This window comes from Emys orbicularis, chromosome 10 (assembly GCF_028017835.1).
Source record: "Emys orbicularis isolate rEmyOrb1 chromosome 10, rEmyOrb1.hap1, whole genome shotgun sequence".
Classification (NCBI taxonomy): domain Eukaryota; kingdom Metazoa; phylum Chordata; order Testudines; family Emydidae; genus Emys; species Emys orbicularis.
Window position 1 is genome coordinate 11098738 of NC_088692.1, and position 24175 is coordinate 11122912.

Here is a 24175-nt window from a genome sequence, read left to right on the forward strand (position 1 = left end):
GCGCGGCGCCCGCACGGGAGGGAACCACTCACCTGGGCCGAGCCGGCACCGCCATGCGGGGGAGGGCGCCGCCCGGGAGCAGCGGGGGCCCGGCCGCCTGATTCGGGGGAGCCAGCGCGAGAGAGCGGAGCCGGCGGCGCTTCCTTCCCCCCCATGGCAGCGACAGGCGGCTGCGGGTGAGGCGGGGGCCGCGGCTCGGGTCTCGGAGGGAGCGGTCGGCCGGCAGGGCCGGGCATGGCGGGGGTCAGCTACTCGCCGCCCTGGTGGGTGAGTCTCCTGCACCGCCTGCCGCACTTCAGCCTGCGCTGGGAGGCCGCCAGCGCCGACTTCCGCCCGGAGGACGCCGAGTACCAGCAGGTGAGGGGCCGGCTGTGGGGGGAGGGTCTCGTCAATTTCTCCTCCGACACCCCCGGCTTGGCGTGTGCTGCCCCTCCCCCACCCCATGGGGTAGATCCACGGGGGGGGGGGCGGTGTCTGCCCTGCCCCTCCCATGGGGCAGATCCGCCCTGGGGCAGGTGAGGGTATCCTGCGGGGGGGTCCCACGGGGGTAGATCCGTCCAGGGGCAGGTGGGGGAGGGTATCCTGCCCCCCCCGGGGGGTAGATCAGCCATGGGGCAGGTTGCCTTCTCTGCCTGTAGTCTATAATACATCTCTTCTCTCTCCCCCTCCCCCCCACAGGAGAGAGGCAGGAAATTATTTAGCCCCTGGAACAATGAGCACAGACCCTGAGTTCCTTTGAGAGCAGCTGAAGCTCTCCTTCCTCTGGGGGAGGGTAAAACACCAGCCCCTCGGGCCCAGCTGCCAAACGGGGATGGGGAGATGGCTCCTCGGGGCTGGAAGGGTAACGCTGCAGCAGGCTGAGCTGCCCAGGTGAGGCACAAGCACTGCCTTCTATCCTGTGGCTGAATGATAGGTACTTGGTTGCCGAACAGATGTGGTGCCACTTTGTACAAAATATCCCATCCCACATAGGATTGGAGCGGTGGTTCAGATAGCTCAGCACCCTGCCTTTGTTGGGACTCAGTGAAATGTTCAGTGTCTTTTTCTGAAGCCATCTAAAATGCTTGGTAGACAACAGATGGCTTAGTGGCTACAGAGGACCAAGTGTGTGAGGAGACACTGGCAGGATACTTGCGTCCTTCAGTGCTGCTTAACCTGTACTTGAGTGACTTGCTGTCTAATTAGAATGATGGTGGAGTGGATCTGTGTATTCTAACATCTGTGTTCTCTGCTGCCATCTTAGACTGGAGCTGCAGTGATTCTACTGCCTCATTGTGCCACGCTCTTTGGCTTTGAAAACACCATTTTGCTTCACTGAATATACTTAGTTCTGTAGGGCACCACAATACCATAATGCAGAAATGGGAAGGCATCTAAGTAGTGCTTACCTACTGTAAAGAGAGATGCTATATTAGCTAGCAGTGTTTTTGTTTTTAAGTCGCTTCAGATTGCAGGATTGACTATAGCAAAGACTATTCTTGGGTCTCTCTCTCTTTTTTTTTTTTTTTTTTTTTTTTTTTTTTTTTTTTTTTATAAAGTGGGTAGGTGGCTACAAAAATGTCTCTGAATCTGAGAGCAGAATTGTCTTCTGATCTTCAATCTTGGTCTTTCTCTTCTTAACTCATCTGAATTTCCTTGGTTGGAGGAGAAATCAAGATGTGCAATGTTTATAATAATAATAAAAAAAAAACCACCTCTACATATGTCCAATGGTTTTAGCTCACTTTTTTGGACTGAGGTAGTTGCCTCCTGTAGTGAAACAAGGAGTGTGAGGTATTGAAGAGGAGAAACAAAAGTGTAGATTGGGGAAACTGTTCTTGGATTGTTATGAAAGAAACACACTAGTCAGTCACTGATATGCTTGTGTTGTTTTTAGTAGTTTAAAATAAAAGCACTATTTCCAAATACCGTATGCTCTGTGTATATATTATAAAATACTCTCACAGTAGTTCTGTTGAGACTTAAAGTGTTATAGCGAAGTCTCTTGGGGTTGGTAAACCTCCTGTTGTTCCTGCCTCGTACGGTTGCAAAAAGAGTGTGTGCTAGGTAAGGACTTGTTTTTGCCATTGCTATATGGCTATTTTAACTCTTGTCAAACCAGAAATCGAAGGTGTAAGTTGTGTGTTTTGAATGTCAACCCTGCCTACTTCAGTGCTGTTTATGTATAGCACATAACCTCTGCAGCTCCATGAACAAATGTAAAGATAGTAGCAGTGTTCCATCCTGTTGCTGACTCTGTAACAAAGATGCTCTGATTCTGTAAATGGAAAGACATGTCAAGGATTTGTGTGCATGTGTGCAAAGCATAATACAATACAGTAAAACTAGAAAATTTAACCTGGTGGTCAAAGTATCATTGCAATCACTCCCTTTCTCTATAAATTGTTCTGAAGGCCTCCTGGTTTGAATGCTTGTTTTGTCAGTATTTTGAGTATGAGGGGGAGGGATAGCTCAGTGGTTTGAGCATTGGCCTGCTAAACCCAGGGTTGTGAGTTCAGTCCTTGAGGGAGCCACTTAAGGATCTGGGGCAAAATCAGTACTTGGTCCTGCTAGTGAAGGCAGGGGGCTGGACTCAATGACCTTTTGGGGTCCCTTCCAGTTCTAAGAGATAGGATATCTCCATATATTATTATCGTTTTGCTCCATTTACAGTTCACACTGACCTATCTCCTCCCCCCCCCCCCCGCTAAATACAACACAAGTAACTTAACATGCTCCATTCTTCATGCACTTTAAGTACTTAAAATATAGGCACTTCTGTTTAAACTGGTTCTTGGAATTTGCAATTTATTTTTTTCCTCTGAGCATATGGTGATGGTGCATTTTCCCCTGCCCCCTGGTTTTCAGTACCTAGGAAAAACTACCTATATTAAATGTAAGCATGCAGTGTGGCAGCTTGTAGTTCTATCAACGTCCTTGATTGCACTCTACTGAGCTAACTGGAACTGACAGTAATGCTGGAGACTTCATAGGTGCACTCTATCCTTTTGCTCTCCTATCTTCAGTAAGAAGGGACAGGAGAATATGCTTTTATCCGTCTCCTGAGAATTGTCAAGCCACTAGATAGTTAGACCCTTGTCATGAGTGGATACCTGCACACTTAACAACAGGGCTTCTGAGTAAATCAGAATTGGAATGGAAATATTTTCTTAAGGAAACAGCATCCTGTTCTTTCCACAGTCCTGGGGTGGGGGGGAAAGAACTTTCTTAATTGAAGAAAAGAGGATGTTTGCAGTTTCCCTTAAAATAGACTAATAAAGATGGTGGTCTTGAAAGCTGTTCTCTTGTATCCCTGTTTCATCCAAATAGGAATACAGGAAATGCATGGGCTTTAATGGCCACTGTAACATAGCACAGAATGGTGGCATATCAAACATAGTATCTTAGTATCGATGTAGCCTGTGTTCTGTAACACAGTGTAGTGTGGCTGCTTCTCTCCACCCCCTCCCCCCCCCCCGTTGGATTGGCAAGATCAAATAGGTCTTTCCATCTGCTATGATTAGTGTAATGAGTAAGCTTCCATTGTGCTAAATGGTGTGTATTTGATGTCTGCTGAAACCTGTGTAATGCTCGTGTGGTTTTAAGTTGAATCCATTCTGCTTGTCTTTCAAGTCTGAATCCTTCCTGTGTCTATTGGGATCCTTGTGTATGCATATGTGGAGCTTGTAATTGGTGGCTCTGTTCTGCATGTAGTGAGACAGTGCTGTCCTGTCTCTGAGGGGAGGGACTACTCTATGCTTGTTTGCCTGGAGATAGCTGTGACCATTGTGTTGTAGTAACTGGGACTACATCCTTTTTGTCCGTGAGAATATGAGGGATCCTTATGGCAACAGTGTGCCATAGTCTATCTGACTCAGATGGGGTGTGTGTGCGTATGGATATACCCTCTGGCTGTTGAAGGACTGTAAACAATCTGTGGTGGTGACTTTTCATGCCTTCCCACCTTCTTTCACTATATGTTCAACTGACGGGTTAGAACAGGCTGTGTGGGAAGAGGAGAATGAGCCCTCCCAGGGTGGGTTAGGTTGGTTATTCTTGAAGAGCTTCTCATTTTCTCTACTGGTGTTACTACGTAAAGTACATAGTGGCCCTTTTAAATGTTTCACATCAGTTGCAGCAAATTGTGCATTCCTCCATATAAAGAGTTGGATATGTAACTAGGGGAGACAAGGAAAGGAGACAGTAGTTATGCAACTGCTAACTAGATTAGGATTAGGGAAGAGGTTTTTCTGTTTCTGGGGCGGGACTCTGCTTTCATGTTTCTGGTTTCCATGTGTTGCTTTGAGGATTGCACCTACTGAAATCACTCTAGAGCAGTGGTTCTCACAACAAATTTTTGGGTGGCCCCAGAGTGCGGCCACCAACTCTTGCTGGTGGCTCCATCCCCATGCGGCTGGGGGATGGAGCAGCCTGCTGCTGCTGCATGGCCAGAGCCTGTCACCCACCACCCCAGGGCTGAAGCCCGAGCCCCACCATCCCCTGGATCAGTGAGGTAGAACAGTTATATCTTGAGTTCTAAGCAGTTGTTTCAGCTGTATCCTCCTCCTGAGTCATATTGCAGTGTTCCTTTAAAGCTTATTTTGCAGCGAGTCATAAGGTGGGAAATGGAACCGAGCCTAGGTTGCTTTTGACAGCACAGTACTATCTCCAGTTCCTATGCTTTTTACTGTCTTAATGAATTTCCAGGAGATGGTCATACCAATGCTGTCAAATTACCCTTGGATCCAGTCCACCAGATCAGTAAGGTTTCTCTGCAGCTTGTGCTATTGTCCCTGACTAAAGCAATGTAGGAATGTAAAAGCTCTTCATTTATTAGCCCAGGTGACCTGAGTGGTGTGCCACCCAATTTATGGTGCTGAGAGGAGAGCTAGCCAGAAGCCTCTTTCAGGAATGTCTTGCCTGCTGGAAGGATGAGCTGAAGTCCTAAGAGGCTTTTTAACACAGCAGAGCTGTTGCTAATGGGATGTCCTAGGAGTGACTGCTGCTTGGTACTAATACCATCAAAAGGGAAGTTTCAATAGTAGCTGTTAATGTATTTTACTATAACTGTTCTTAACTCTTGTAAGCATTCGGATGTGTGGTGTTTTATAAATAGACTTGGAAGGATTAGATTTTGATTGGTAATGTTGGCAAACATGGATTTCACCACGCACACACACAAACTGACATATTTCCATTGATTTGAAATTTATAAGTAGGCAAAATAAGAAAAATGCTGCTTGAGAACTAATTAGAATTTGATTTAAGGATATTTACTTTCTATATTTTTGACATGAGATGTTGACAAGTTGTATATTTTAACAGTTGTAAAGCTTTAACTTTTTGAATCTCAATATCTACTAGTGTTAAATAATGTCTGACTGCTCTCTAATTTCCCCAAACTTTGAACATTTAAGTTGATAAATGCTTAAAAAATAAATATAGGTATTTGTCAATTAAAGAATTCTGCTAAGCCTATTTATGAACAAGTAAGGGCTATGAAAGCTTACCCACAGCTTTACTTTTGTGCCTTAGTCATTACCTCAATTTAGCTCTTGCAGAAAGCTGATAAAACATCTCTGAATCACTGCAAAATGGCAAAGTCCACTGGAGTCTATTTCACTTGTGACTGGATTATCTTGCACCTCTAGAGCACTTTGTTCTAAAGGCATTTAACTAACTACAGCATCATAGGCTTTGTCTAAACTGTTTTTTTTTTTCTTAAATTCCACCATGACTACCACCTATGTGGCTCCCTGGAAAGGGGCTAGAATAGACCGCAATTGTGGGGAGGCCTAGAATAGACTGAGTACAGGCAGCCTCTGGCATTTGAATAGTCATGTCACCTAAACCTGCTCTGAACAAGGTTAGATGACATGGTGATTAAACCATTGGTAACTGGTTTATGCCATTCTTTCCACCACTGGTGGAGTTGAAGTGATGGTGGTACTGGGTCTACACTAGACTAATTCTCAACCTTTGGGGGCAATCCCTACTGTGATGTCACCCAGCTGTTCCCTTGGGTACACCTCCACCTCTACCAGAGCTCTTCTGTTGTAGTACCGTCTGGCAACTTTGCTAGTCAGGCTAACGGTCAGCTTGTTGTACCAGGATTCTGGAGCTTGGTGCTATGTTAAATTCTATTGATGCTTCACTTTGGTTTGCAGACTTCAGTTTAGTGCATGGTTTTTGTGTAGATTTGGGGGGGGGGGGGGGGGAGTTCAGCAAGACAGATTCCATCTGGTACTTTCTGGCTCTGCAAGGTCCTCGCCCTACACGTAACAATTTTTTTTTTTTTTTAGTATTTCTTGGATGGAGAAACTCAGTGCAGACTAAGCTGCCAAAGAACTTGGATTAGAGACATTGTTGTAGAACTCCTCTACTGTACTGGCGTCTCACTCCAATCCTGAAACCCAAGAGCATTTCTGTAAATTCAAAACTCGTGGAGTTGGATGATGTGTTCTTGTCCAGTTACCAGTTGGCTCAAAGTCAGAGGGTAATGGGTTAGTCTTGAAGTTTCTTTCAAGGATAGATGGCCTGTTTTCCAGGTCAGTTCTATTAGCCTGAGGTTGCATTAATTATTTTCTATAGTGTCAGGAGAGGCTGGGTTGTGGGAGTCCATTGTTGCTCTCCAATGAAGCAAAAGTTGCATTTAGGGGTCTCAAAATGGTGGTGCCTCCCCCAGTTTCCCATGGCCTAAAATTGAGTAGCTATTATGCCTCTGTCAGCAGATGGATATTGCAGTCTGATTTTGTCATTCTTTGTTCATACAGGGGTGTGGAGGTGGCAGCATGGTGTAGCAACATAACGTACTCCAAAATGCAAACACTTGATTTAAAAAGTCTCTCTAGCAAACCATGCAAGTTGGGGTTTGTGTTGGCTGTGCATTTAGCTCTGTAGCAACATCTGGTATATAGTCAGGAGACAGTGAACTCTTGCCAGCTTTCTGTCTGAAGGGGTCCCTTGCTCACTGATCCAGGCTGCACTGCTGCATTTTCAGCTAGTCCCCTGAGAACTGTCTGTTGCTGGAAACAACAAACTTCTGATTGGGGTAAGCTTATCAGAACAACAGTTGCTGAGAATGCATCATTTTAGCAGATCATGGTGCATGCAAATGGCTACTTGGCTAGAGGAAGGTCTAACTCTTGCCCATCTCATCAAGGCAGAATGTGGGATTAATGTTAACTTTAGTCTGGAGAATGCACATTGTCTTGCCAGTGCTGTTGAGCTCTGGTTTTAGGAAATCTTTACAGAGCAGATGTCTGTTAGAAAGTGTCCTGCTGGGTCTTAGCTGGAATAAAAACTTAAGTTAAAAGCATTAGAAGTCTAATCAGCTGATGTAAATTGAAACCCTTTTTTCCTGCTGGAGAGACTCTTGCAGAGTATGGTCAGGCTTTACAGCCTTGTATCTATCTGGTTTAGGTCAAACTTAAGAATTAAAAAAAAAAAAAAAAAAAAACAAGAAACTGATGCTTTATTTATAAATCCTCTGGTCGTGTTTCTGCACTGAGCGGCTTGCATTTGTCTTACCAGTTCGGTTTCCTCTTTGGAGTTTAGGTAGGTAGTTATGCCTATAGTGTAGGTGTAGTCCTGAAGCAGACAGCTGTCAAGTGTTGGAAGAGGGTGTTCTTGTTGGTCTTAATTATTTGTGTGCTTCAAAATGCTGTGAGTTCCCGAAATGGTCTTCATTTGCTTGGCCTGGTGAATTGAGCATGGTGCACTGATCACTTAACTTTGTATATCTAGAAGGAATCATGCCTGTTGCTGTATGTGAGATTATTTTTTTTGAGGTTGGGGAGGGTCTGGGGGGCAGTGTTGCTTATTGCTATAAATTAGGTCCATTTTCAGATCTGAGTATGGATGGATATAAATATTCCAGTGTTTAGAGGTGGCCGTATTTCTATCCCTCTTTCCCAGGGCAAAAACTGAAGACTTAGATAGTATTCTATTAGGTGCAGCTCATAAACACAATTTTAAGTTGCCAGAGGATTCTTGAATCTAGCTTCAGAAACTGACTTCTGGTGTTAGAGGATAAATGAATGCCAAGCAGAACTGATTCTGCTCTTCGTCTTTTGCTGCTTTGCCTTTCTTTGGATAGGCATTTTCTCGCCTTGTGTCTTATGCAAAGCCCTTGGTTAAATGTTAATTTTGAGCCAATAAATCAGTACAGTTTCAAGCAGAAGCTCGTGTGGGATTTTTTAATAGACTTTCTTTTGCATTCTGAGAGAGTGAGAAATTCTCACCCAGAAGAATATATCCCATTAGACATGACACCGGAGATTAAGGGTGGGAATCTAGGTGGCTTTGCCCTAATTAATCCACAGCTTTGAAATGTGTGTTAAGGAGCTGTGCACAAGGATTAGTTCCTTGCTTCCTTGTCCCTTCTTACCAATGCTTGGGGGCATAGATTTCCTTTTGAACATTGTAAACAGAGGTTTAAGTCTAGTATCTGCCTGGTCTTTTGAGGTAGTAGCTTCCTTTTCATTACCTGTGTGCAAAAGGTAAGGTCCTGAATTGCTGTCTTGTGCCACCTGTTATCTCTGCAGGCCTGTGTTGTGGTGGAGCTCGCAGTAGTGTGCTGTATGTCATTCCAGTCCTGGAGTGCATCAGAAATTACAAATGGCTATGGCTAGTGGGGAAGGAAGATAGACCTGAAGGCCAGGGGAGTGGTAATGTTGGGAGAGAAACGTATTGGTGCTCCTCCAGATTGAGATTCAGTCAGTTATGTCTGAGGACTAATTTCTACAAAGGGCATAAGAATGAGCTCTTGATAGCTGCTTGGTCCCCTGCTCCCCTTCTTGTTTTCCTGTTGGGTCTTCCAATATTAAGTGGAAGTTGCAATCTCCAGTCCTGCAGCTTAGGTCAGTTTTCTAGTAAAGGGGATTTGAAATGGGGAGGAGCATGGCACAGTATGCCTGGGTTTGTGCACGTTTTGGCTCCTTGGATATCCAAACATCTGAGCTTGGGGTGGGTTATAACTACTCTGGAAATATCAGGAATGCGGAATCTTGTCTTGCCTTCCCCATCTTTCTGAAGCTCTCCTTATAGAAGACCCATATGAGGACTGGAGGCTCTCCTTAACTGAAGAGATGGGGAGAGGTTATTAAATATCCAGCAGTTCGTTTAGCTCTGAGTTTGACACGTGAGCAAAAATCATTTTGAATAAAAATTGGCTTCCCCTTAAAGACTGAGTGAGTGAAATCTGACTTGATGTCCTCTTATTAGACAAACCTTATTACTATTTCTGCACAAGATCTTGGGGGTGGTGACTTCCTGTCTTCAGTTTGCACATTCCAGAGTGCACAAGGTACTGGTGCTCCACATGGGACCAGAAGAGAAGTCACTTCAGTGCTGTGATAGATGGGGACTCTCACTGTTCAGGGGAACTACAGCTGCAGTTCCCCTTCAGTGTCCCAACAAAGACATCCGCTCTCAGGCTTCCAGCTTCCCAGCTGTTGCCTTTCTGGAAGTAGACCTGTGCGCCTCTCCCTTCTGACTGGAATGTTTCCAGGCTTCACGGTTCCCTGCCTTCACTATCAATCACAGCACACACAAGTTGCCCAAGGACACGACCATTTCTGAAGAGAAAACAGGAAAACAGGTGTAATTCCTACCATTGAAAGATACCCCACATGCTTCTTGTGCAAGACTACTTTATTTTTAAGGTAAAAAGCATTACAGAGAATCTTTAACAATAAAAGAAGCGACATGCCTGCTAATAAGCTTACCAGAGTTCACCCTCATGTGCATTCTAGCAGGAGCAGTCCTGCAACCAACTCATTTAAGGGGATTCCTTGCAGTTACCAGTTCAGCTCAGATCAAGCACTCAGTCTTATGGGACTTCAGTATGCCCAGCCGTTTTCAACCCTAGCCGAAGAATTGGGACTCTTCCTGGACCAGAGATCCTGTCGGAAGACGACCATGAGTCTGTTCTCCTTTTTCACAGGCTGTGTCTCCTGTTCTGTCTGCTAGAACCCACAGGCGTCAGGGTCTGGTGACCTAACTGCCCTCCCCCACAAGAACACCTCTGCTAACACGTGCTTAATGCTGCAAGGCTACTTTTGCTGCCAAAAACGTATAGGTTGTTAACTTTCATGTTTTAAATACTGAACTCTAAGAAGCCCAGTTAAGGTTCTTGCACCAATTTCTACTTTTATTTAAGCACTGGGATACAGTGATCTGAAACCAGTTGGATACCGCGCATGCATTACAATAAGGTCTCTTTTTGTGATTATGGGGTGGGATGTTTGAGTGGTGCTGACACTGATGCAAATGGCACGTTATCTGTATTCATCAGCTATAACAAGTCAGAGCTGCTAGCTTGATTTCCTTTTTAAAGAAACCTGATTTTCATGTTTTCAAAACAATGAAGAGGCTTTAAGGGTTCTTTAATAAGACAAGTGTCCCATCAATAAACTGAACAATGAATACAGTTGTGGATGTCCAATACTTAATATTGCAATGATTATTTATAGGTTCACATTAATCAACATCTCATTCAAATCAGACAACTGTCAACTCCAGTTGAATAATCTGAGTAGCAGTTATTGATGTGATCCCAAATACAAGTGTTAGGCAGATTGCCCAAGCTGGTGCAATAGGGGATATTCCTCAAGTTTATGTTGGAGAGGGTCCTTTGGTGAGGCATGGAGACTAGGGATGAGGAATAATACTTTTTCCTGGATGACCAAATCATGCCTAGGAGTGCACATCTAATTTAGCTTCACAACACTTCCATACCACGCTTCTAGAAGATGAGAAGTTTCATTCAGGTAGCGTATAAGTCATTTTGATGGGATAGACTCATATTGATGTTTGTCCCTACTGTGTGCAGGGGCCACTCCTTTTGGCTTCCAAAATGTTGCTGTTCGTGCATGCTGCATAGACCTTTAACAAGCAAGTCTTCCATTCGAAGTTGGAGTTAAAACTTCATTATAAAATTCAACTTCAAATTGAAACAATTCAACTTCTCTTGACTAATAGAGTGCTTCCTCATGGGAGCGGTTCACCTGAACACTTATTGGCCTACATGTACAGTGTGTTGCTTGTTCAGACAGCAGAGTGTGTGTGTGAGAGAAAGAAGCACCAAAGGTAAAAGTGGTTATGCCAAAACTGTGAACAAATAGTTGCACTTGTAAATTCATGAAGGATCCCAAACTGACTTGGGTTATAATTAATCTTTTGTCTAAACAAATTAGCTAATTCCCTGTTGTCTGCCCCTTGAAGATTCATGGTTTTAGTAATCTACAAACTAAAAGTACATCTAATAATGTGGCATGGGGTTATGACTTAAATATACCATCTGGTTGAAAGTATAAAGCAACACTTCCCCACGTGTACACCACTCTTGCTTCAAGCTCTTCCTTCCCTCCCTTTAATGACTTTTCCTACTGTCTTCCTCTTGTTCGGATATGTGTGCTTTGGTCATCTCCTCACCCCTAGTTCCTTGGTAGGTTCGTATGTAGGCACTACCTAGTATACATGGAATTCTGGTACGGTCTCCTAGAAGATTGAGTGTGCTGGTAAAACAAAAGTGGCTTGCTGATGTTGATATTAATGGGTATTTGTGTCTGGACTGAGCTAATAGTAAAGTGCTGATGTTTGAACCACATGCTTTCACTGACTGAGGTCTGCAGAAGTAATGCAGATTGGAACTGCTGGCCTGTCCTCTGTTTGCATTCAACTAGCTTGCAGTTCATAAGGAACTAGCAAATTCTTTCTCCCCCCTTCCTTGTGCCCCCCCCCTTTCAGAATCCTTCATCTTTTAAGACAGTCTGACATTCTTGTGGGTGGATGAGAAGACTATGGCAAGAGGATTTTGGTGTATATTGAGCTTGCCTGCAAAAGCAATCAGAGGAAGGGGTGGGATATGACTGGCCTCCTGCTCTTCCCTCCCCCTTGTACTCCCTCCAAGAAATGCTGAGAAAGTTGAGAGTAATAGAATTCATGAAACTCAAGCTGTGCTTTAGGAGAAATCTGTTTTCAATTTCTGCCTGTTCTCTGGAAGCCTCAAGCTGAACTGAAATTGTTAAAGTTGGGTGGGGGAAGGGTATCGAATGAATGAAAGTAGCAAAGTCAGCATTTATCTAGAGCTTGTTACACAGTATCTAGCTGCTTCTGTATTCAAAGGCTGCTGGTATGTGTTTTGTAACAGCTTCAGAAAGCATTTGTATTCAGCTGAGTAAAAGGTGTTGGCATTCCCCTGCCAGCTTTGATCTGACTGTCAGTGGTCTGAGTGACTGTGTCTAGGGCATGTCAGACCGGAGAGTGATGGGGGAACATATCTGCTGTTGGCATCTGTTTTTTTTATTTTCCCTGGACCCTCCTACTGTAGTGTCCTTTCAGCACCCTGATTATTAAGGGCAAGAGCTACAATGATAACTTGAAGACCATTGGGGAAATCCTTTGGTTCTTTGCTCCTTCAAAGAGCATGCATATAAATATTTTTGTGTGTGTGGTGTTTCAAATTAAACAGCACAGCATGTGTGCCAATGCCTAGGAATGCTCTGTTTAGTAAACCATTGAAGGTCTGATCCAGGGGATGTGCATATAATAGGATTTTAATCAGATTTGATTTAGCTTTCAGATGATCTGCATTCAAAGTAAATTGTCACTGTGTACAGAAACTAAGGAAGAGACTGGGAGTGGTTGGTGACTGACCTCTGGCAACATCTTGCCTTCTGACACTGAATGGTAGCAGAAAGAGGAAAGGGTGGAGTGCCTTCAAACATGTCTTTCATGGGATGTGCAATCAGCTAGTCCTTAAATATAAAAGCAATTAGGGCCTTTGTAACATTCTCTTCCTTCTTTGAGTAAAAATCATCTGCCAAGTTTGGTGCTGACAGTTATAGCAATAACTTTAATTGCCCTCTATAAGAAGGTTCCCAACAATGGGAGTAACAATTTAGTGTAGAAAAGGTGTTGTCATCATTGACTTTAAAAGTGAGTGTTTACTCTGAGGTGGAAGAGTGGCTGGCTGGATTTTTTTAACTTCTCATCCAGTTACAGTACAGATGGTAGCTACTTGATTCCTTTCCCTATAGAGGAAGCAAATGCAAAACAATGGGACTGTTCTAACTGCCCTCTAAACTAGCACTGGCAGCCTGTCTATACTAATGCTCCCTTGATTAGAGTAGTGTGGATAATACCAAAGTGATATCCCTATGCACTCTTAAGTAGATATCTGGTCACTGTTCTATTTAGATAAATAGGCCTATTCATGCCTCAAGTGTAGGAAATCTATTTTGAAGTCTGGTGGTAATCTGGGAATGGGTGGTGGGGAGACACAACAACTCATTATGGATGGAAATGTCTTCACAAAAATCAGTTGTTAGAATGTTGACATTCCCCTGAAAATGAAAGTGTGTGTGTGTGTGTGTGTGTTTCTATTACACTCGTCAACTTGGTTATTAAATTAGTCTTTGCCCAGGTGGAGTGGAAAGCAAGGAGAGCACAGATAAGAACTTTTTTTGGTTTTGTTCGTGAGTTAGTGGAGTATCAACTTGGATAAGGGTGTTTATATATATATATATATATATATATATATATATATATATATATATATAAATAAATTTAAAAAAAAGGCTGCAGGACCTTGGCCAAAGATTTGTTTCCCTTTAGTGTTTCAAATTGTGTGGTTCCTTCTGACTAGTCCATTATTTATTAATGTAATAAGGCTGCCTGCTTCTGCAATCTCTTGGACTACCGCTAATTCAGAAGTCTGTGTAATACACAGCTATGGAAGGTTACATTTTGTTTTTCAGTGTCTAAAACTGAAAATTCTCTGTGGAGCACTCCTAGACTGATCGAGGTCTAATGGATTTTAGTGCCCATGTGGTGAATCTAATAACTTGACCAAATGGACTCAATCCTACTAACTGTAGTGAACAGCCTGAACACCACCATTTTAGAGTTAAAGTGATCACCTTTCATCCAGATAAGACCACTGTGGATAGAATTCATGGTGGGCATGAGAGAGAGATTGGAATATCAAAAGTGATGGTTGATCACTGCAGGCATAGTATTTTAACAGGCTTGCCACTGAAACTCTTAACTGCTGGTTTGAGCTTTTCTATCTTGTCCTTCTGCAGATTAAAGGAAAAATATATTTCAAACATAGGCTCTTAGGAAAAGCATATTAAGCTCTTTCACAGTCTTGGGCTTATCCTCAACATTAATCTAAAATGTGTCCAGTCCCCTTGCTGTAGAGACGGTCGCTGAATGGACATATGCTCTGCCAGGATGGACTGATCTGCTCCCAGTGTGTGCGTTTTAGAATGAAGCTCTCGAGCTGCAGTGTGAGCCTGTCCAGAATGCTGGGAGCGTTCTACTGGGCTGTAAATAACCAGGTTGGACACTTCCTCTGGCTCTGCTGCTTTTTATTCCTCCTGCTTCGCTTTAGCCTCTGCATTGCTGCCAGACTTCTCTCCTGGGGCTGTGGGGGCTTCAGCTGTTGGATGTGGGGAGAAGCAGAGTGGTGAACTTGCTACTGATTTGAATTGTATTTTTCGCTTCCTTTCTCCCTCCTGCCGATATGAAATTCTTACCCAGAGGATTCCTTGCCAAATCCATATAAGAGGAAACATTTTGTCTCCCCACCTCTTTTTTTTTTTTATCCTTGTCTGTGTTGGCCTGCACATTCTCGCATCCAGTGAAATACAGCTAGCGACCTGTAAAGAATTTCTATAGCAGACCATCTTTTAGTCCCCAAGGAAACCTTGTTTGCAGTGCTGCTGCTTCTGAGGCCTTGGCTACACTGGCAATTCACAGCGCTGCACTTGCTGCGCTCAGGGGTGTGAAAAAACACCCCCCCCGAGCGCAGCGAGTGCAGCGCTGCACACTCCCTCGCAGCGCTGCAAGCTATTCCCCTCGGAGAGGTGGAGTACTTGCAGCGCTGCGAGAGAGCTCTCGCAGCGCTGGCGGCGCGACTACACTCGTGCTTCACAGCGCTGCCGCCGCAACGCTGTGAATCTGCGAGTGTAGCCAAGGCCTGAGCTACTGCTGTTATACCCATGTAATGGGCTCTCGTGAGCCATGGAATTGTCCTCTCCCTCCCCCTGTTGGTTGACCCATTTTTGACACTTTCCCAGTGCAGCACAGAATTACAAAACCAATCCGAGCAGTAGTAGGTAATAGATCATTCAGAGGACAGCGCTGAATCTGTCTTCAATCAACATTGACTAGGCCCTAGTCCTGGTCAGGACAGGTGACAGAAGCCATCCTCCAAGTATAATCTAGGACTAGCACTTGAAACCCAATTTCTAAATTAAAATGGGTTTTTTCTTTCTTTCTGTGCTTACTATAGCTTTCTTGCTGATGATAACCAATAGCCTTACCAGTGTTTTGTTAACCAGGCTCAAATAAAACTGGAATTTTAGTGACTTCCCCATGTTTTGCAAGCTGTCATAAAAAATGCCTCTTCAGGAATGTACTGGCCTTATCTGTATCTCCTTTATTGTAGTGTATCTAGTTAACTTTTTTTTTGTAACTGTCCTCTGAAATTTCTCCCCTTCAGAATCCTACCCTTGTTGAACAGCATAACAATTCTTGACATGTTTGCCAATCTCCTGAAAATCAAGCACTCTTCTAAAACACTTTTAATTTTTAAATTAAAAAAAGAAAAAGGTCTGTGTGCATCAACTATTCTTTCATCACTTCTCAACCTTGGTGTAATGTAACCATGGCCCCAAACTAGGTGACTAGCCTTGCATGAGTTTCCAATGTTGGGGATGCACACAATTATCGGTTGGCTGGCTCTGATATTGGTCCCTTGTTTCTTGGAATTCACTTGATATATATCATGGTGGTTTTTTTTGCTTGTGTAATAAACTTAGACTTCATAACGAAGTGCATTAAAGCACATTAAAACAAAGCAGATATTTAGCTTTTATTTTTGTTGTGTGTAGCAAGACTTTTTTTCTTTTAATTTTTGGGTGCTTGTGGAAGATGAGTGGTGCCCTGGGGGAGCACCAGCTAAAGGGGAGGACACGTGACCTCCCCACCCCATGTTGCCTTGGGGGCGGAGCTATGTCCTCCTGCTGCGTTGGCTCCCCCAGCATGTTCAGCTGTTCTCCCTAGCAGCCAGGCCCTGGAGCCACTCCTGGATACTGCCTGGAGCAGCACAGCAGCTGCCTGGGAGAATGCCTGGCTACCAAGGCAGTGGGTTGCCTCCCATCTAGGCTTGGCTTCCGGGACAGTGGCTGAGAAAGTAGGAGTCATCCCCACATGCTCTGTGCACAGCAGTAGCTGGCTGTGAGAGAGCCTTGCTGGGGAGGGGGCAGAGGCAGGTTGCACCATGCCCAGGCTTGACTTCTGGGGACAGGAGCCATCTCTGAGCATGTCAGAGGGGGGGCTCCGGCTCACTCAGCAGCTGTCCCCAGAAGCTGAGCCTGGGTGGGCGGCAGCCTGTTGCTGTCGCAGCCAGACGCTCTCCCAGTCAGCTGCTGCGCCGCACTGGGCAGCGTCCCAGGCAGCGTGGCTGGAAGAGGCTCTGGCCCCGCCCCTTCCTCTCCCCTCCAGGCCAACTGCTGGAGGGGCACATGACCCTTTGTGCCCTTCCCATGAGTTGCCTCAACCTCTACCCTGTGTCTCTTGAAGTGCTCAACAACTGTGTCCCTTACACCTCTGTAGGAAGCTATATTTCCTGAAGTTGATGTCTTTTCTAAAAGTCTGGTCCTTACTGAGACAAGAACTAGTTGCAACCATATTTAAAAATGGTGGTGGCTCTTGGGATTCTAGCACAGTTTCCCTGGATGGGATGTATCTGGGAAATATCCTAGCAAACCATACCATCAGACCACCTATGTTGCAGGTTTGTAGGGGCTAAATCTATAGCACAACATGACTAGTGGTGCTGAGATATGTTTCCCTGAGCAGCAAACAGAACTGAAGCTAACAACTGAATGTAGACATTTTTGCTATACTGTGGAAGGGGAACTTGTGGTGTGGGTGTGTATTAAAAGCCCCATAAATGTCAATAAGCAGTACTTGAGTAGGTAGAAACGGTTTTGTAGGTTTTTCTCAACTGCTTCCAAGGAATGGGATTGAAGATTATTTTATGCAGCATCTTGGTTGTGGTATACTTTATTTCCAACAGACACTGAGGGCAAGTCTTTACTACCCGCCGATCCGGTGGGTAGAGATCGATCTATTGGGGATCAATTTATTGCGTCTCGTCTAGACGTGGATAAATCGATCCCTGAATGCGCTCCCCGTTGACTCCGGAACTCCAGCTCGCAAGAGGCAGAAGCGGAGTCGACTGGGGAGCGGCAGCGGTCGACTCGCCACCGTCCTCACAGCCAGGTAAGTTGACCTAAGATACGCCGACTTCAGCTACGCTATTTGCATAACTGAAGTTGCGTATCTTAGGTCGACGACACCCCCCGCCTCCCCTGTAGACCAGGGCCAAGAGAGGCTCCTACTTCTCTCTCTTGCAAATAGGTTTCCAAGCAGAGTTCCGTATGCCAGGCACGTACTTCACTCTGCTAGTTCAAGCTGGGTTAGTCATGCGTTTCAGAGTTTGTCATATCTGAAACTCTTTCTCTTGCTTCTGCTCTTTCTGAATCATAGCTGCAGTAAAGCTACAAACAGGAGAATAAAGGAATGGAGTGGTTATATGGTTTTTGGACTTGTCACGTTCCACACTCTGATCTTTGGACTAAGCAGATTTCATCTTGCTGTACTTGAAACTAAAATGTTTCCAAGAACCCTGGAAAATGGCAGGTGGTACCATTCAACCCTAGAAGGCTCAGTAATTTTACAATAGTATGAGCAGAAGCATGAAAACAAAGACCCTTTCTCTCCCCCCTCTCCTCACCCCCCCCCCCCGACGCTTCAGGGAAAACTCGGGGGTGGAGAGAATTCTGTTCCTTACGGTCAAATTCTGCCCTTGGATACAGTTGTTCACCTCCACTTTACATTGGGATAGCCTCAAATATATACATGAAAACCAACTTTGTTTGTTTTCCACGTTACATTCAGGAATGAATCTCATGAAAGCATAACTTCCATGATCTAAATAATTGCCATAAACAGGTTTATGATGTCTACTTAAGGATGAAGGAGCAAATGATGAATTTAAGAAACAAAGCTCCTATCTGCATGGAAATATCCTCTGTACTGTAGAAATAGGAAGGGTAAATACAGAGTGACACAGACATTCAGAATACAACCTTCTATTCAGAGACTACAGCTTTTTATGGCCTTGTATTCCCCAGGATCTTATGTGTTAGCTAACATAGCTTTTCTGTTGTGGACTCACTCTAAAGATGCACAAATTGAGCTTGAAGTAGTGTATTAAAACATAGTTTCTGGAGTTGTTAGGTATACCTATCTCTGCATAACTGTGTGAGAGAAGACAGTTGTGAATATGTTGCGTCCACAATGTTCTCAAACTTGGTTTGCCCCTTTTTTTTTTTCCTTGGGTTGGTTGGATCTTGTTTTGCTTATCTAGAAGCTGCTGTAAAATGTGAGAACAGAATCCAGTCCTATTTTGTAGTCCTCATTACAAAAATGGCCTATTGGTTGCTCTTGCAACTGTAAATAGCTGAGTTATAAATAACGAGACTGCTTCACATATGTAACTATTGCCCACTGTCTTCTGTCGGGTTTTGCATACCAGGGAGCTACTGGGGTGACATTAATGAAATGTGCTGTGCACCCTGCAGTCCTGTGCAGCATGTTCTTGTGAGCAAGTGCCTTTCCAAACCTATTCTAGAAACACAATCAACACGCACTGGCCTTGTGGGTTTTTTTTTTTAACCAAAAAAATACAAATGTTCAACTCAAACCTCTGTTTCATTGCTTTTGGGGATCCTACCCCAAGGCTGTGCTTTAAATCCTCTTGCTAGAGAATTGCTTCCACCGCCTCCTATATTCAGATGGTGTAACCTGTTGGCTGTTAGACTCACTGAAATCTTCCCAAATAGGTTAACACCTGCTGACAAGGTGGGATATTCCAGGCAAATACTGCTAGCCTGTTAGTGCTGCGCTAAGACTTATCACAGGCCCATTACTTATGTGTCAGAGGGACTACTTTCTGCTCACTTACCCTCTTTCCCCCTCCCTCCCATCATAGCATATCTCACTAGGGCTATGTACACACTATAGGTTACGTTTGTATATATTATGTCAGTTGTGTGTGAATAAGGCACCCACCTGAGTGACTTAATTTACACCGATCTAAGTGCCGGTGTGGATAGCACGATGTTGGTGGGAGAGGCTTTCCTGCTGACATAATTATTCCAGCCCTTGCAAGCAGTGGTAGCTAAGTCCATGGGAGAACTCTCTCTTGTTGGCTTAGAGCATCTACACTAGCAGCCCTGTCTCTGCAAGCTCTGTAGTGTAGTCATAGCCTCTTGACTAGGGAATGGATTGCAGTGAGATGTTTTTAAAAGCTCTGTAGCCTTTGTTTTTTTGTTCCTTCCACCCTACCATCTTTGTATTCAGCATTCTCTTCCTGACTCCCAAAGAATACAATCCACATTGGAAGATACTTTAATGTGTGATTGAAGTGCCTGTCTAATGGTTTGGGAAGAAAAATTGTTTATGGGGAACTTCAATTTGGGAGACGTATGCTGGAGGTCTCGTGCAGTCAGTAGTAAAATCATCATTTTGTGTTAGAAAATTTAGTTTTAGAAACTAAACTGAATGATGTAGGGGTCCTGTGGGTGGGGGGAATATAGTATGTGATTTTTATGTAATTGATACATAAGCAAGGAGACCAAATCAGGGTTGCCTGTGCAAACTTGCGCCAAAACCAAACTGGATGATGGCTTCCCTCTCCTGCCCCCATGTGGAAAACTAAGCAAGTGCTTAAAAGTTTAAGCTTTTTAACCTTTTTTTTTTTTCCCTTTCTTTCTTTCATGTGGCTAAGACCCCCCCCATCTTCTTTTGGGAGGGGAGAGAAGGGGCGGGAGGGGGAATGTTAAGATTGTCAAGTTGGGCTTCTCCTTACTCAACTACTTTCAACTTCTGCTCCCATCTTCTGCCCTGCCCCGCCAATATTCTTGTGCCAACATGGGAGAAGGAGCAAAGAGAGACTAGGGGTATGTCTACACTACCCGCCGGATTGGCGGGCAGCGATCGATCCAGCGAGGATCTATTTTTATCGTGTCTAGTCTAGATGTGATAAATCGACCCCTGAGCCCTCTCCTGTCGACTCCTGTACTCCAGCACCGCAAGAGGCGCAGGCAGAGTTGACAGAGAAGCGGCAGCAGTCGACTCACCGTGGTGAAGACACCGCGGTAAGTTGATCTAAGTACGTCGACTTCAGCTTTGCTTTGCCTTGCCTTGCCTTGCCTTGCCAAACTTATTCCTGGCGAAGGACTTCATTCTCTCAAGCAGGATATGCCTAGCTGCACTCTTGCTCGAGACATCTGAAATGAATTTGTGTTTAACTGGTGACTTATGTTCACAGCACAACTGTGAAAGAGTACTTATAATATTATTGCAAAAATACGACCGTGTGGCAAGTCAGGGTGTGAATGCAGCATGACGGTGTCGCTCCCAACTGGTGCGTGGAAAGCTAGGTGGACACCAAAAGGTAGAAGGATTAAGGCTGTTCCCTCTAGCCAGAATTTGGCTTGTCTTCAGAACTGTTGATCGTCTGTACAGTTGGTGCTGAACATGAGGAAACTTGGAGTGCTGTATCCATCTGGAGCGATCAGGAGTGACGTGACTTTTCAAGGGCTTTATGGCATGTGAACTTGGAGCATTCTGTTTTCCACATCCTAAACAGAATGGATTCATTTTCTCTTATTGAACCTTTTTATTCTGCACTAGCGAGTAATGCTTCTCCTCTTGCTGCCTGAAATAAGGTCTCCCCATCCTGAAGCACTGACACTTATCTTCTGGGGTTTTTTAATTTAATTTTTTAAACTGAAGTGTTAGGGACAATGTTTCAAGCTAGCTAATCTTAACTGTGAGGCTGCAGTCTGATAAGAGGAAAGTTTTTTTTTTTCCTGTTCTGATTGAGCATTTGAGAAATGCTCAAGGTGAAGTGTGAACTAGGTCTGAGCAGTGTGGGGGAAATAATTGTATAGAAATGCAGGGAAAGCCTGTTTAAATCTGCGCTCAGTATGTAGCTTCAATTTCTCAATAAAATGCAAAGTGGAAATGGTAACTGTTCTAGAGACCAAGTCCCCAATGTTGAGGAAAGAGGCTTGTGGGAGATGTTCTCTCCCCATACCTGGATACCAAAGACAGTTCTTAGATAAGATATCTTCCAGCTGCGTTTTTTTAAAATAGCTCTTTGGATATAGAGGCATCCAGTGCTATCTTGCATGTTGCTTGGTGTATCTCCTTGAAGCAGTGGCCCAACACTGCAGCATTTAATTTCAGAAAGGGGAACTACACAAAAATGAGGTTAGTGAAACAAATTAAAAGGTACAGTACCAAAAGTAAAATCCCTGCAAGCTGTGTGGGAACTTTTTAAAGACCCCAAAATAGAGGCTCAACTTAAATGTGTACCCCAATTTAAAAAACATAGTAAGAGAACCAAAAAGAGCTACCATGGTTAAACAACAAAGTAAAAGAAGCAGTGAAAGGCAAAAAGGCATCCTTTAAAAAGTGGAAGATAAATCCTAATGAGGAAAATAGAAAAGAGCATAAACTCTGGCAAATGAAGTGTCAAAATATAATAAGAGAGACCAAAAAAGAATTTGAAGAACAGCTAGCCAAAGACTCCAAAAGTAATAGCAATTTTTTTTAAAATATATCAGATGCAGAAAGCCTGCTAAACAACCAGTGGGGCCACTGGACAATCGTGATGCTAAAGGAGCACTCAAATATAAGGCCATTGCAGAGAAACTAAATGAATTCTTTGCATCGGTCTTCACTGTTGAGGATGTGAGGGAGTTTCCCAAACCTGAGCCGTTCTTTTTGGGTGACAGATCTGAGGAACTGTCCCAAATTGAGGTGTCATTAGAGGAGGTTTTGGAACAAATTGATAAACTAAACAGTAATTCTCCAGGACCTGATGGTATTCACCCAAGAATTCTGAAGGAACTCAAATGTGAAATTGCAGGACTACGAACTGTCATCTGTAACCTATCATTTAAATCAGCTTCTGTACCAAATGACTGGAGGATAGCTAATGTGACACCAATTTTTTAAAAGGGCTCCAGAGGTGACCCTGGCAACTACAGGCCAGTAAGCCTCACTTCAGTACCGGGCAAATTGGTTGAAACTATCGTAACAAACAAAATTGTCAGACACATAGATGAACATAATTTGTTGGGAAATAGTCAACATGTTTTTTGTAAAGGGAAATCATGCCTCACCAATCTCCTAGAATTCTTTGAGGGGGGTCAACAAGCATGCGGACAAAGGAGATCCAGTGGATATAGTGTACACAGATTTTCAGAGCGCCTTTGACAAGGTCCATCACCAAAGGCTCTTAAGCAAAATAAGCTGTCATGGGATAAGAGGGAAGGTTCTCTCACGGACTGGTAACTGGTTAAAAGATAGGAAACAAAGGGTAGGAATAAATGGTCAGTTTTCAGAATGGAGCGAGGTAAATAGTGGTGTCCCCCAGGGATCTGGTCCCAGTCCTATTTAACATTCATAAACTATCTGGAAAAAGGGGTAAACAGTGAGGTGGCAAAATTTGCAGATGATACAAAACTACTCAAGATAGTTAAGTCCCAGGCAGACTAAAGAGCTATAAAAGGATCTCACAAAACTGGGTGACTGGGCAACAAAATGGCACATGGAATTTAATGTTGATAAATGCAAAGTAATGCACATTGGAAAACCTCATCCTAACTATACATATACAATGATGGGGTCTAAATTAGCTGTGACCACTCAAGAAAGAGATCTTGGAGTCATTGTGGATAGTTCTCTGAAAACATCCACTCAATGTGCAGCGGCAGTCAAAAAAGCAAACAGAATGTTGAATCATCAAGAAAGGGATAGATAATAAGACAGAAAATATCATATTGCCTCTATAGAAATCCATGGTATGCCCACATCTTGAATACTGCATGCAGATGTGATCGCTCCATCTCAAAAAAGATATATTGGAAAAGGTTCAGAAAAGGGCAACAAAAATGATTAGAAGTATAGAACGGCTTCCGTATGAGGAGAGATTAATAAGACTGGGACTTTTCAGCTTGGAAAAGAGGCTACTAAGGGGGGGTATGATAGAGGTCTATAAAATCATGAGTGGTATAGAGAAAGTAAATACGGAAGTGTTATTTACTCCTCATAATACAAGAACATGGGGCCACCAAATGAAATTAATAGGTAGCAGGTTTAAAACACAAAGTATTTTTTCACACAATGCACTGTCAACCTCTGGAACTCCTTGCCAGAGGGTGTTGTGAAGGCCAATACTATAACAGGGTTCAAAAGGGAGCTAGATAGGTCAGTCAGTGGCTATCTTCCATGAATCTATTAGCCAGGATGGGATGGTGTCCCTAGCCTCTGTTTGCCAGAAGCTGGATTGAGTGACAGGGCATGGATCACTTGATGATAACCTGTCTGTTCATTCCCTTTGGGGCACCTGCCATTGGCCACTGTCAGAGGACAGGATACTGGGCTTGATGGACCTTCGGTCTGACCCAGTACGGCCGTTCTTACATTCTTATGTCTCACAAATACATATGTAAAAATTTACACCTAGACTACATTAAGATTGCAAACCAAGCATTAAGAAAATGCCAGAATTTAAGATTTTCCTGCAGTGGTCTCCAATCTTTTTACGCACAAGATCACTTTTTTTGAATTGAAGATCAACCCAGGATCTACCCTTCCCCGAGGCCCCACCCCATTTCCCCCCTCCCTCCATCACACTCGCTCTCCTCCACCCTCACTAACTTTCACCGGGCTGGGGTGTAGGAGGGGGTGCAGGCTCTGGGCTGGGGCCGAGGGGTTCCGAGTGTGGGAAGCGGCCAATGGGAGTTGCGGGGGCGGCAATTGTGGGCGCAGGCAGTGCATGGAGACCCGCTGCCCCTCCAGCCGCTTCTGGGAACGGCATGGGACCACAGCAGGCAGGCACCCTGCCTGAGCCCCACTGTGCCAGGTCAAGCTCAGCTCCTCAATTGACTTGCCTGGAGCAGCACTCGGGAAAGCTCAGAGGGACTTAGGGCCATTCGGTCAGGATCGGAGGTGACTTTTAGCGGCCTGGAGATTGTGATCAACTGGCAGAGACTCTAGGATCGATGAGTTGGTGACCACTGGTCTAGTGCATGTG

General features: G+C 44.2%; 1 protein-coding gene across 1 annotated transcript in view; it reads left to right on the top strand.

Moving 5' to 3' along the window:
- The first annotated feature begins 234 nt into the window (after nucleotides 1-234).
- The window catches only part of TTYH3 (tweety family member 3), a 94244-nt gene continuing 70303 nt past the window's right edge, over nucleotides 235-24175 (top strand). Inside the window, exon 1 of the mRNA XM_065412370.1 lies at nucleotides 235-357. Within this exon, the coding sequence (XP_065268442.1) occupies nucleotides 235-357 (123 nt within the window). The remainder of the gene's footprint in view (nucleotides 358-24175) is intronic.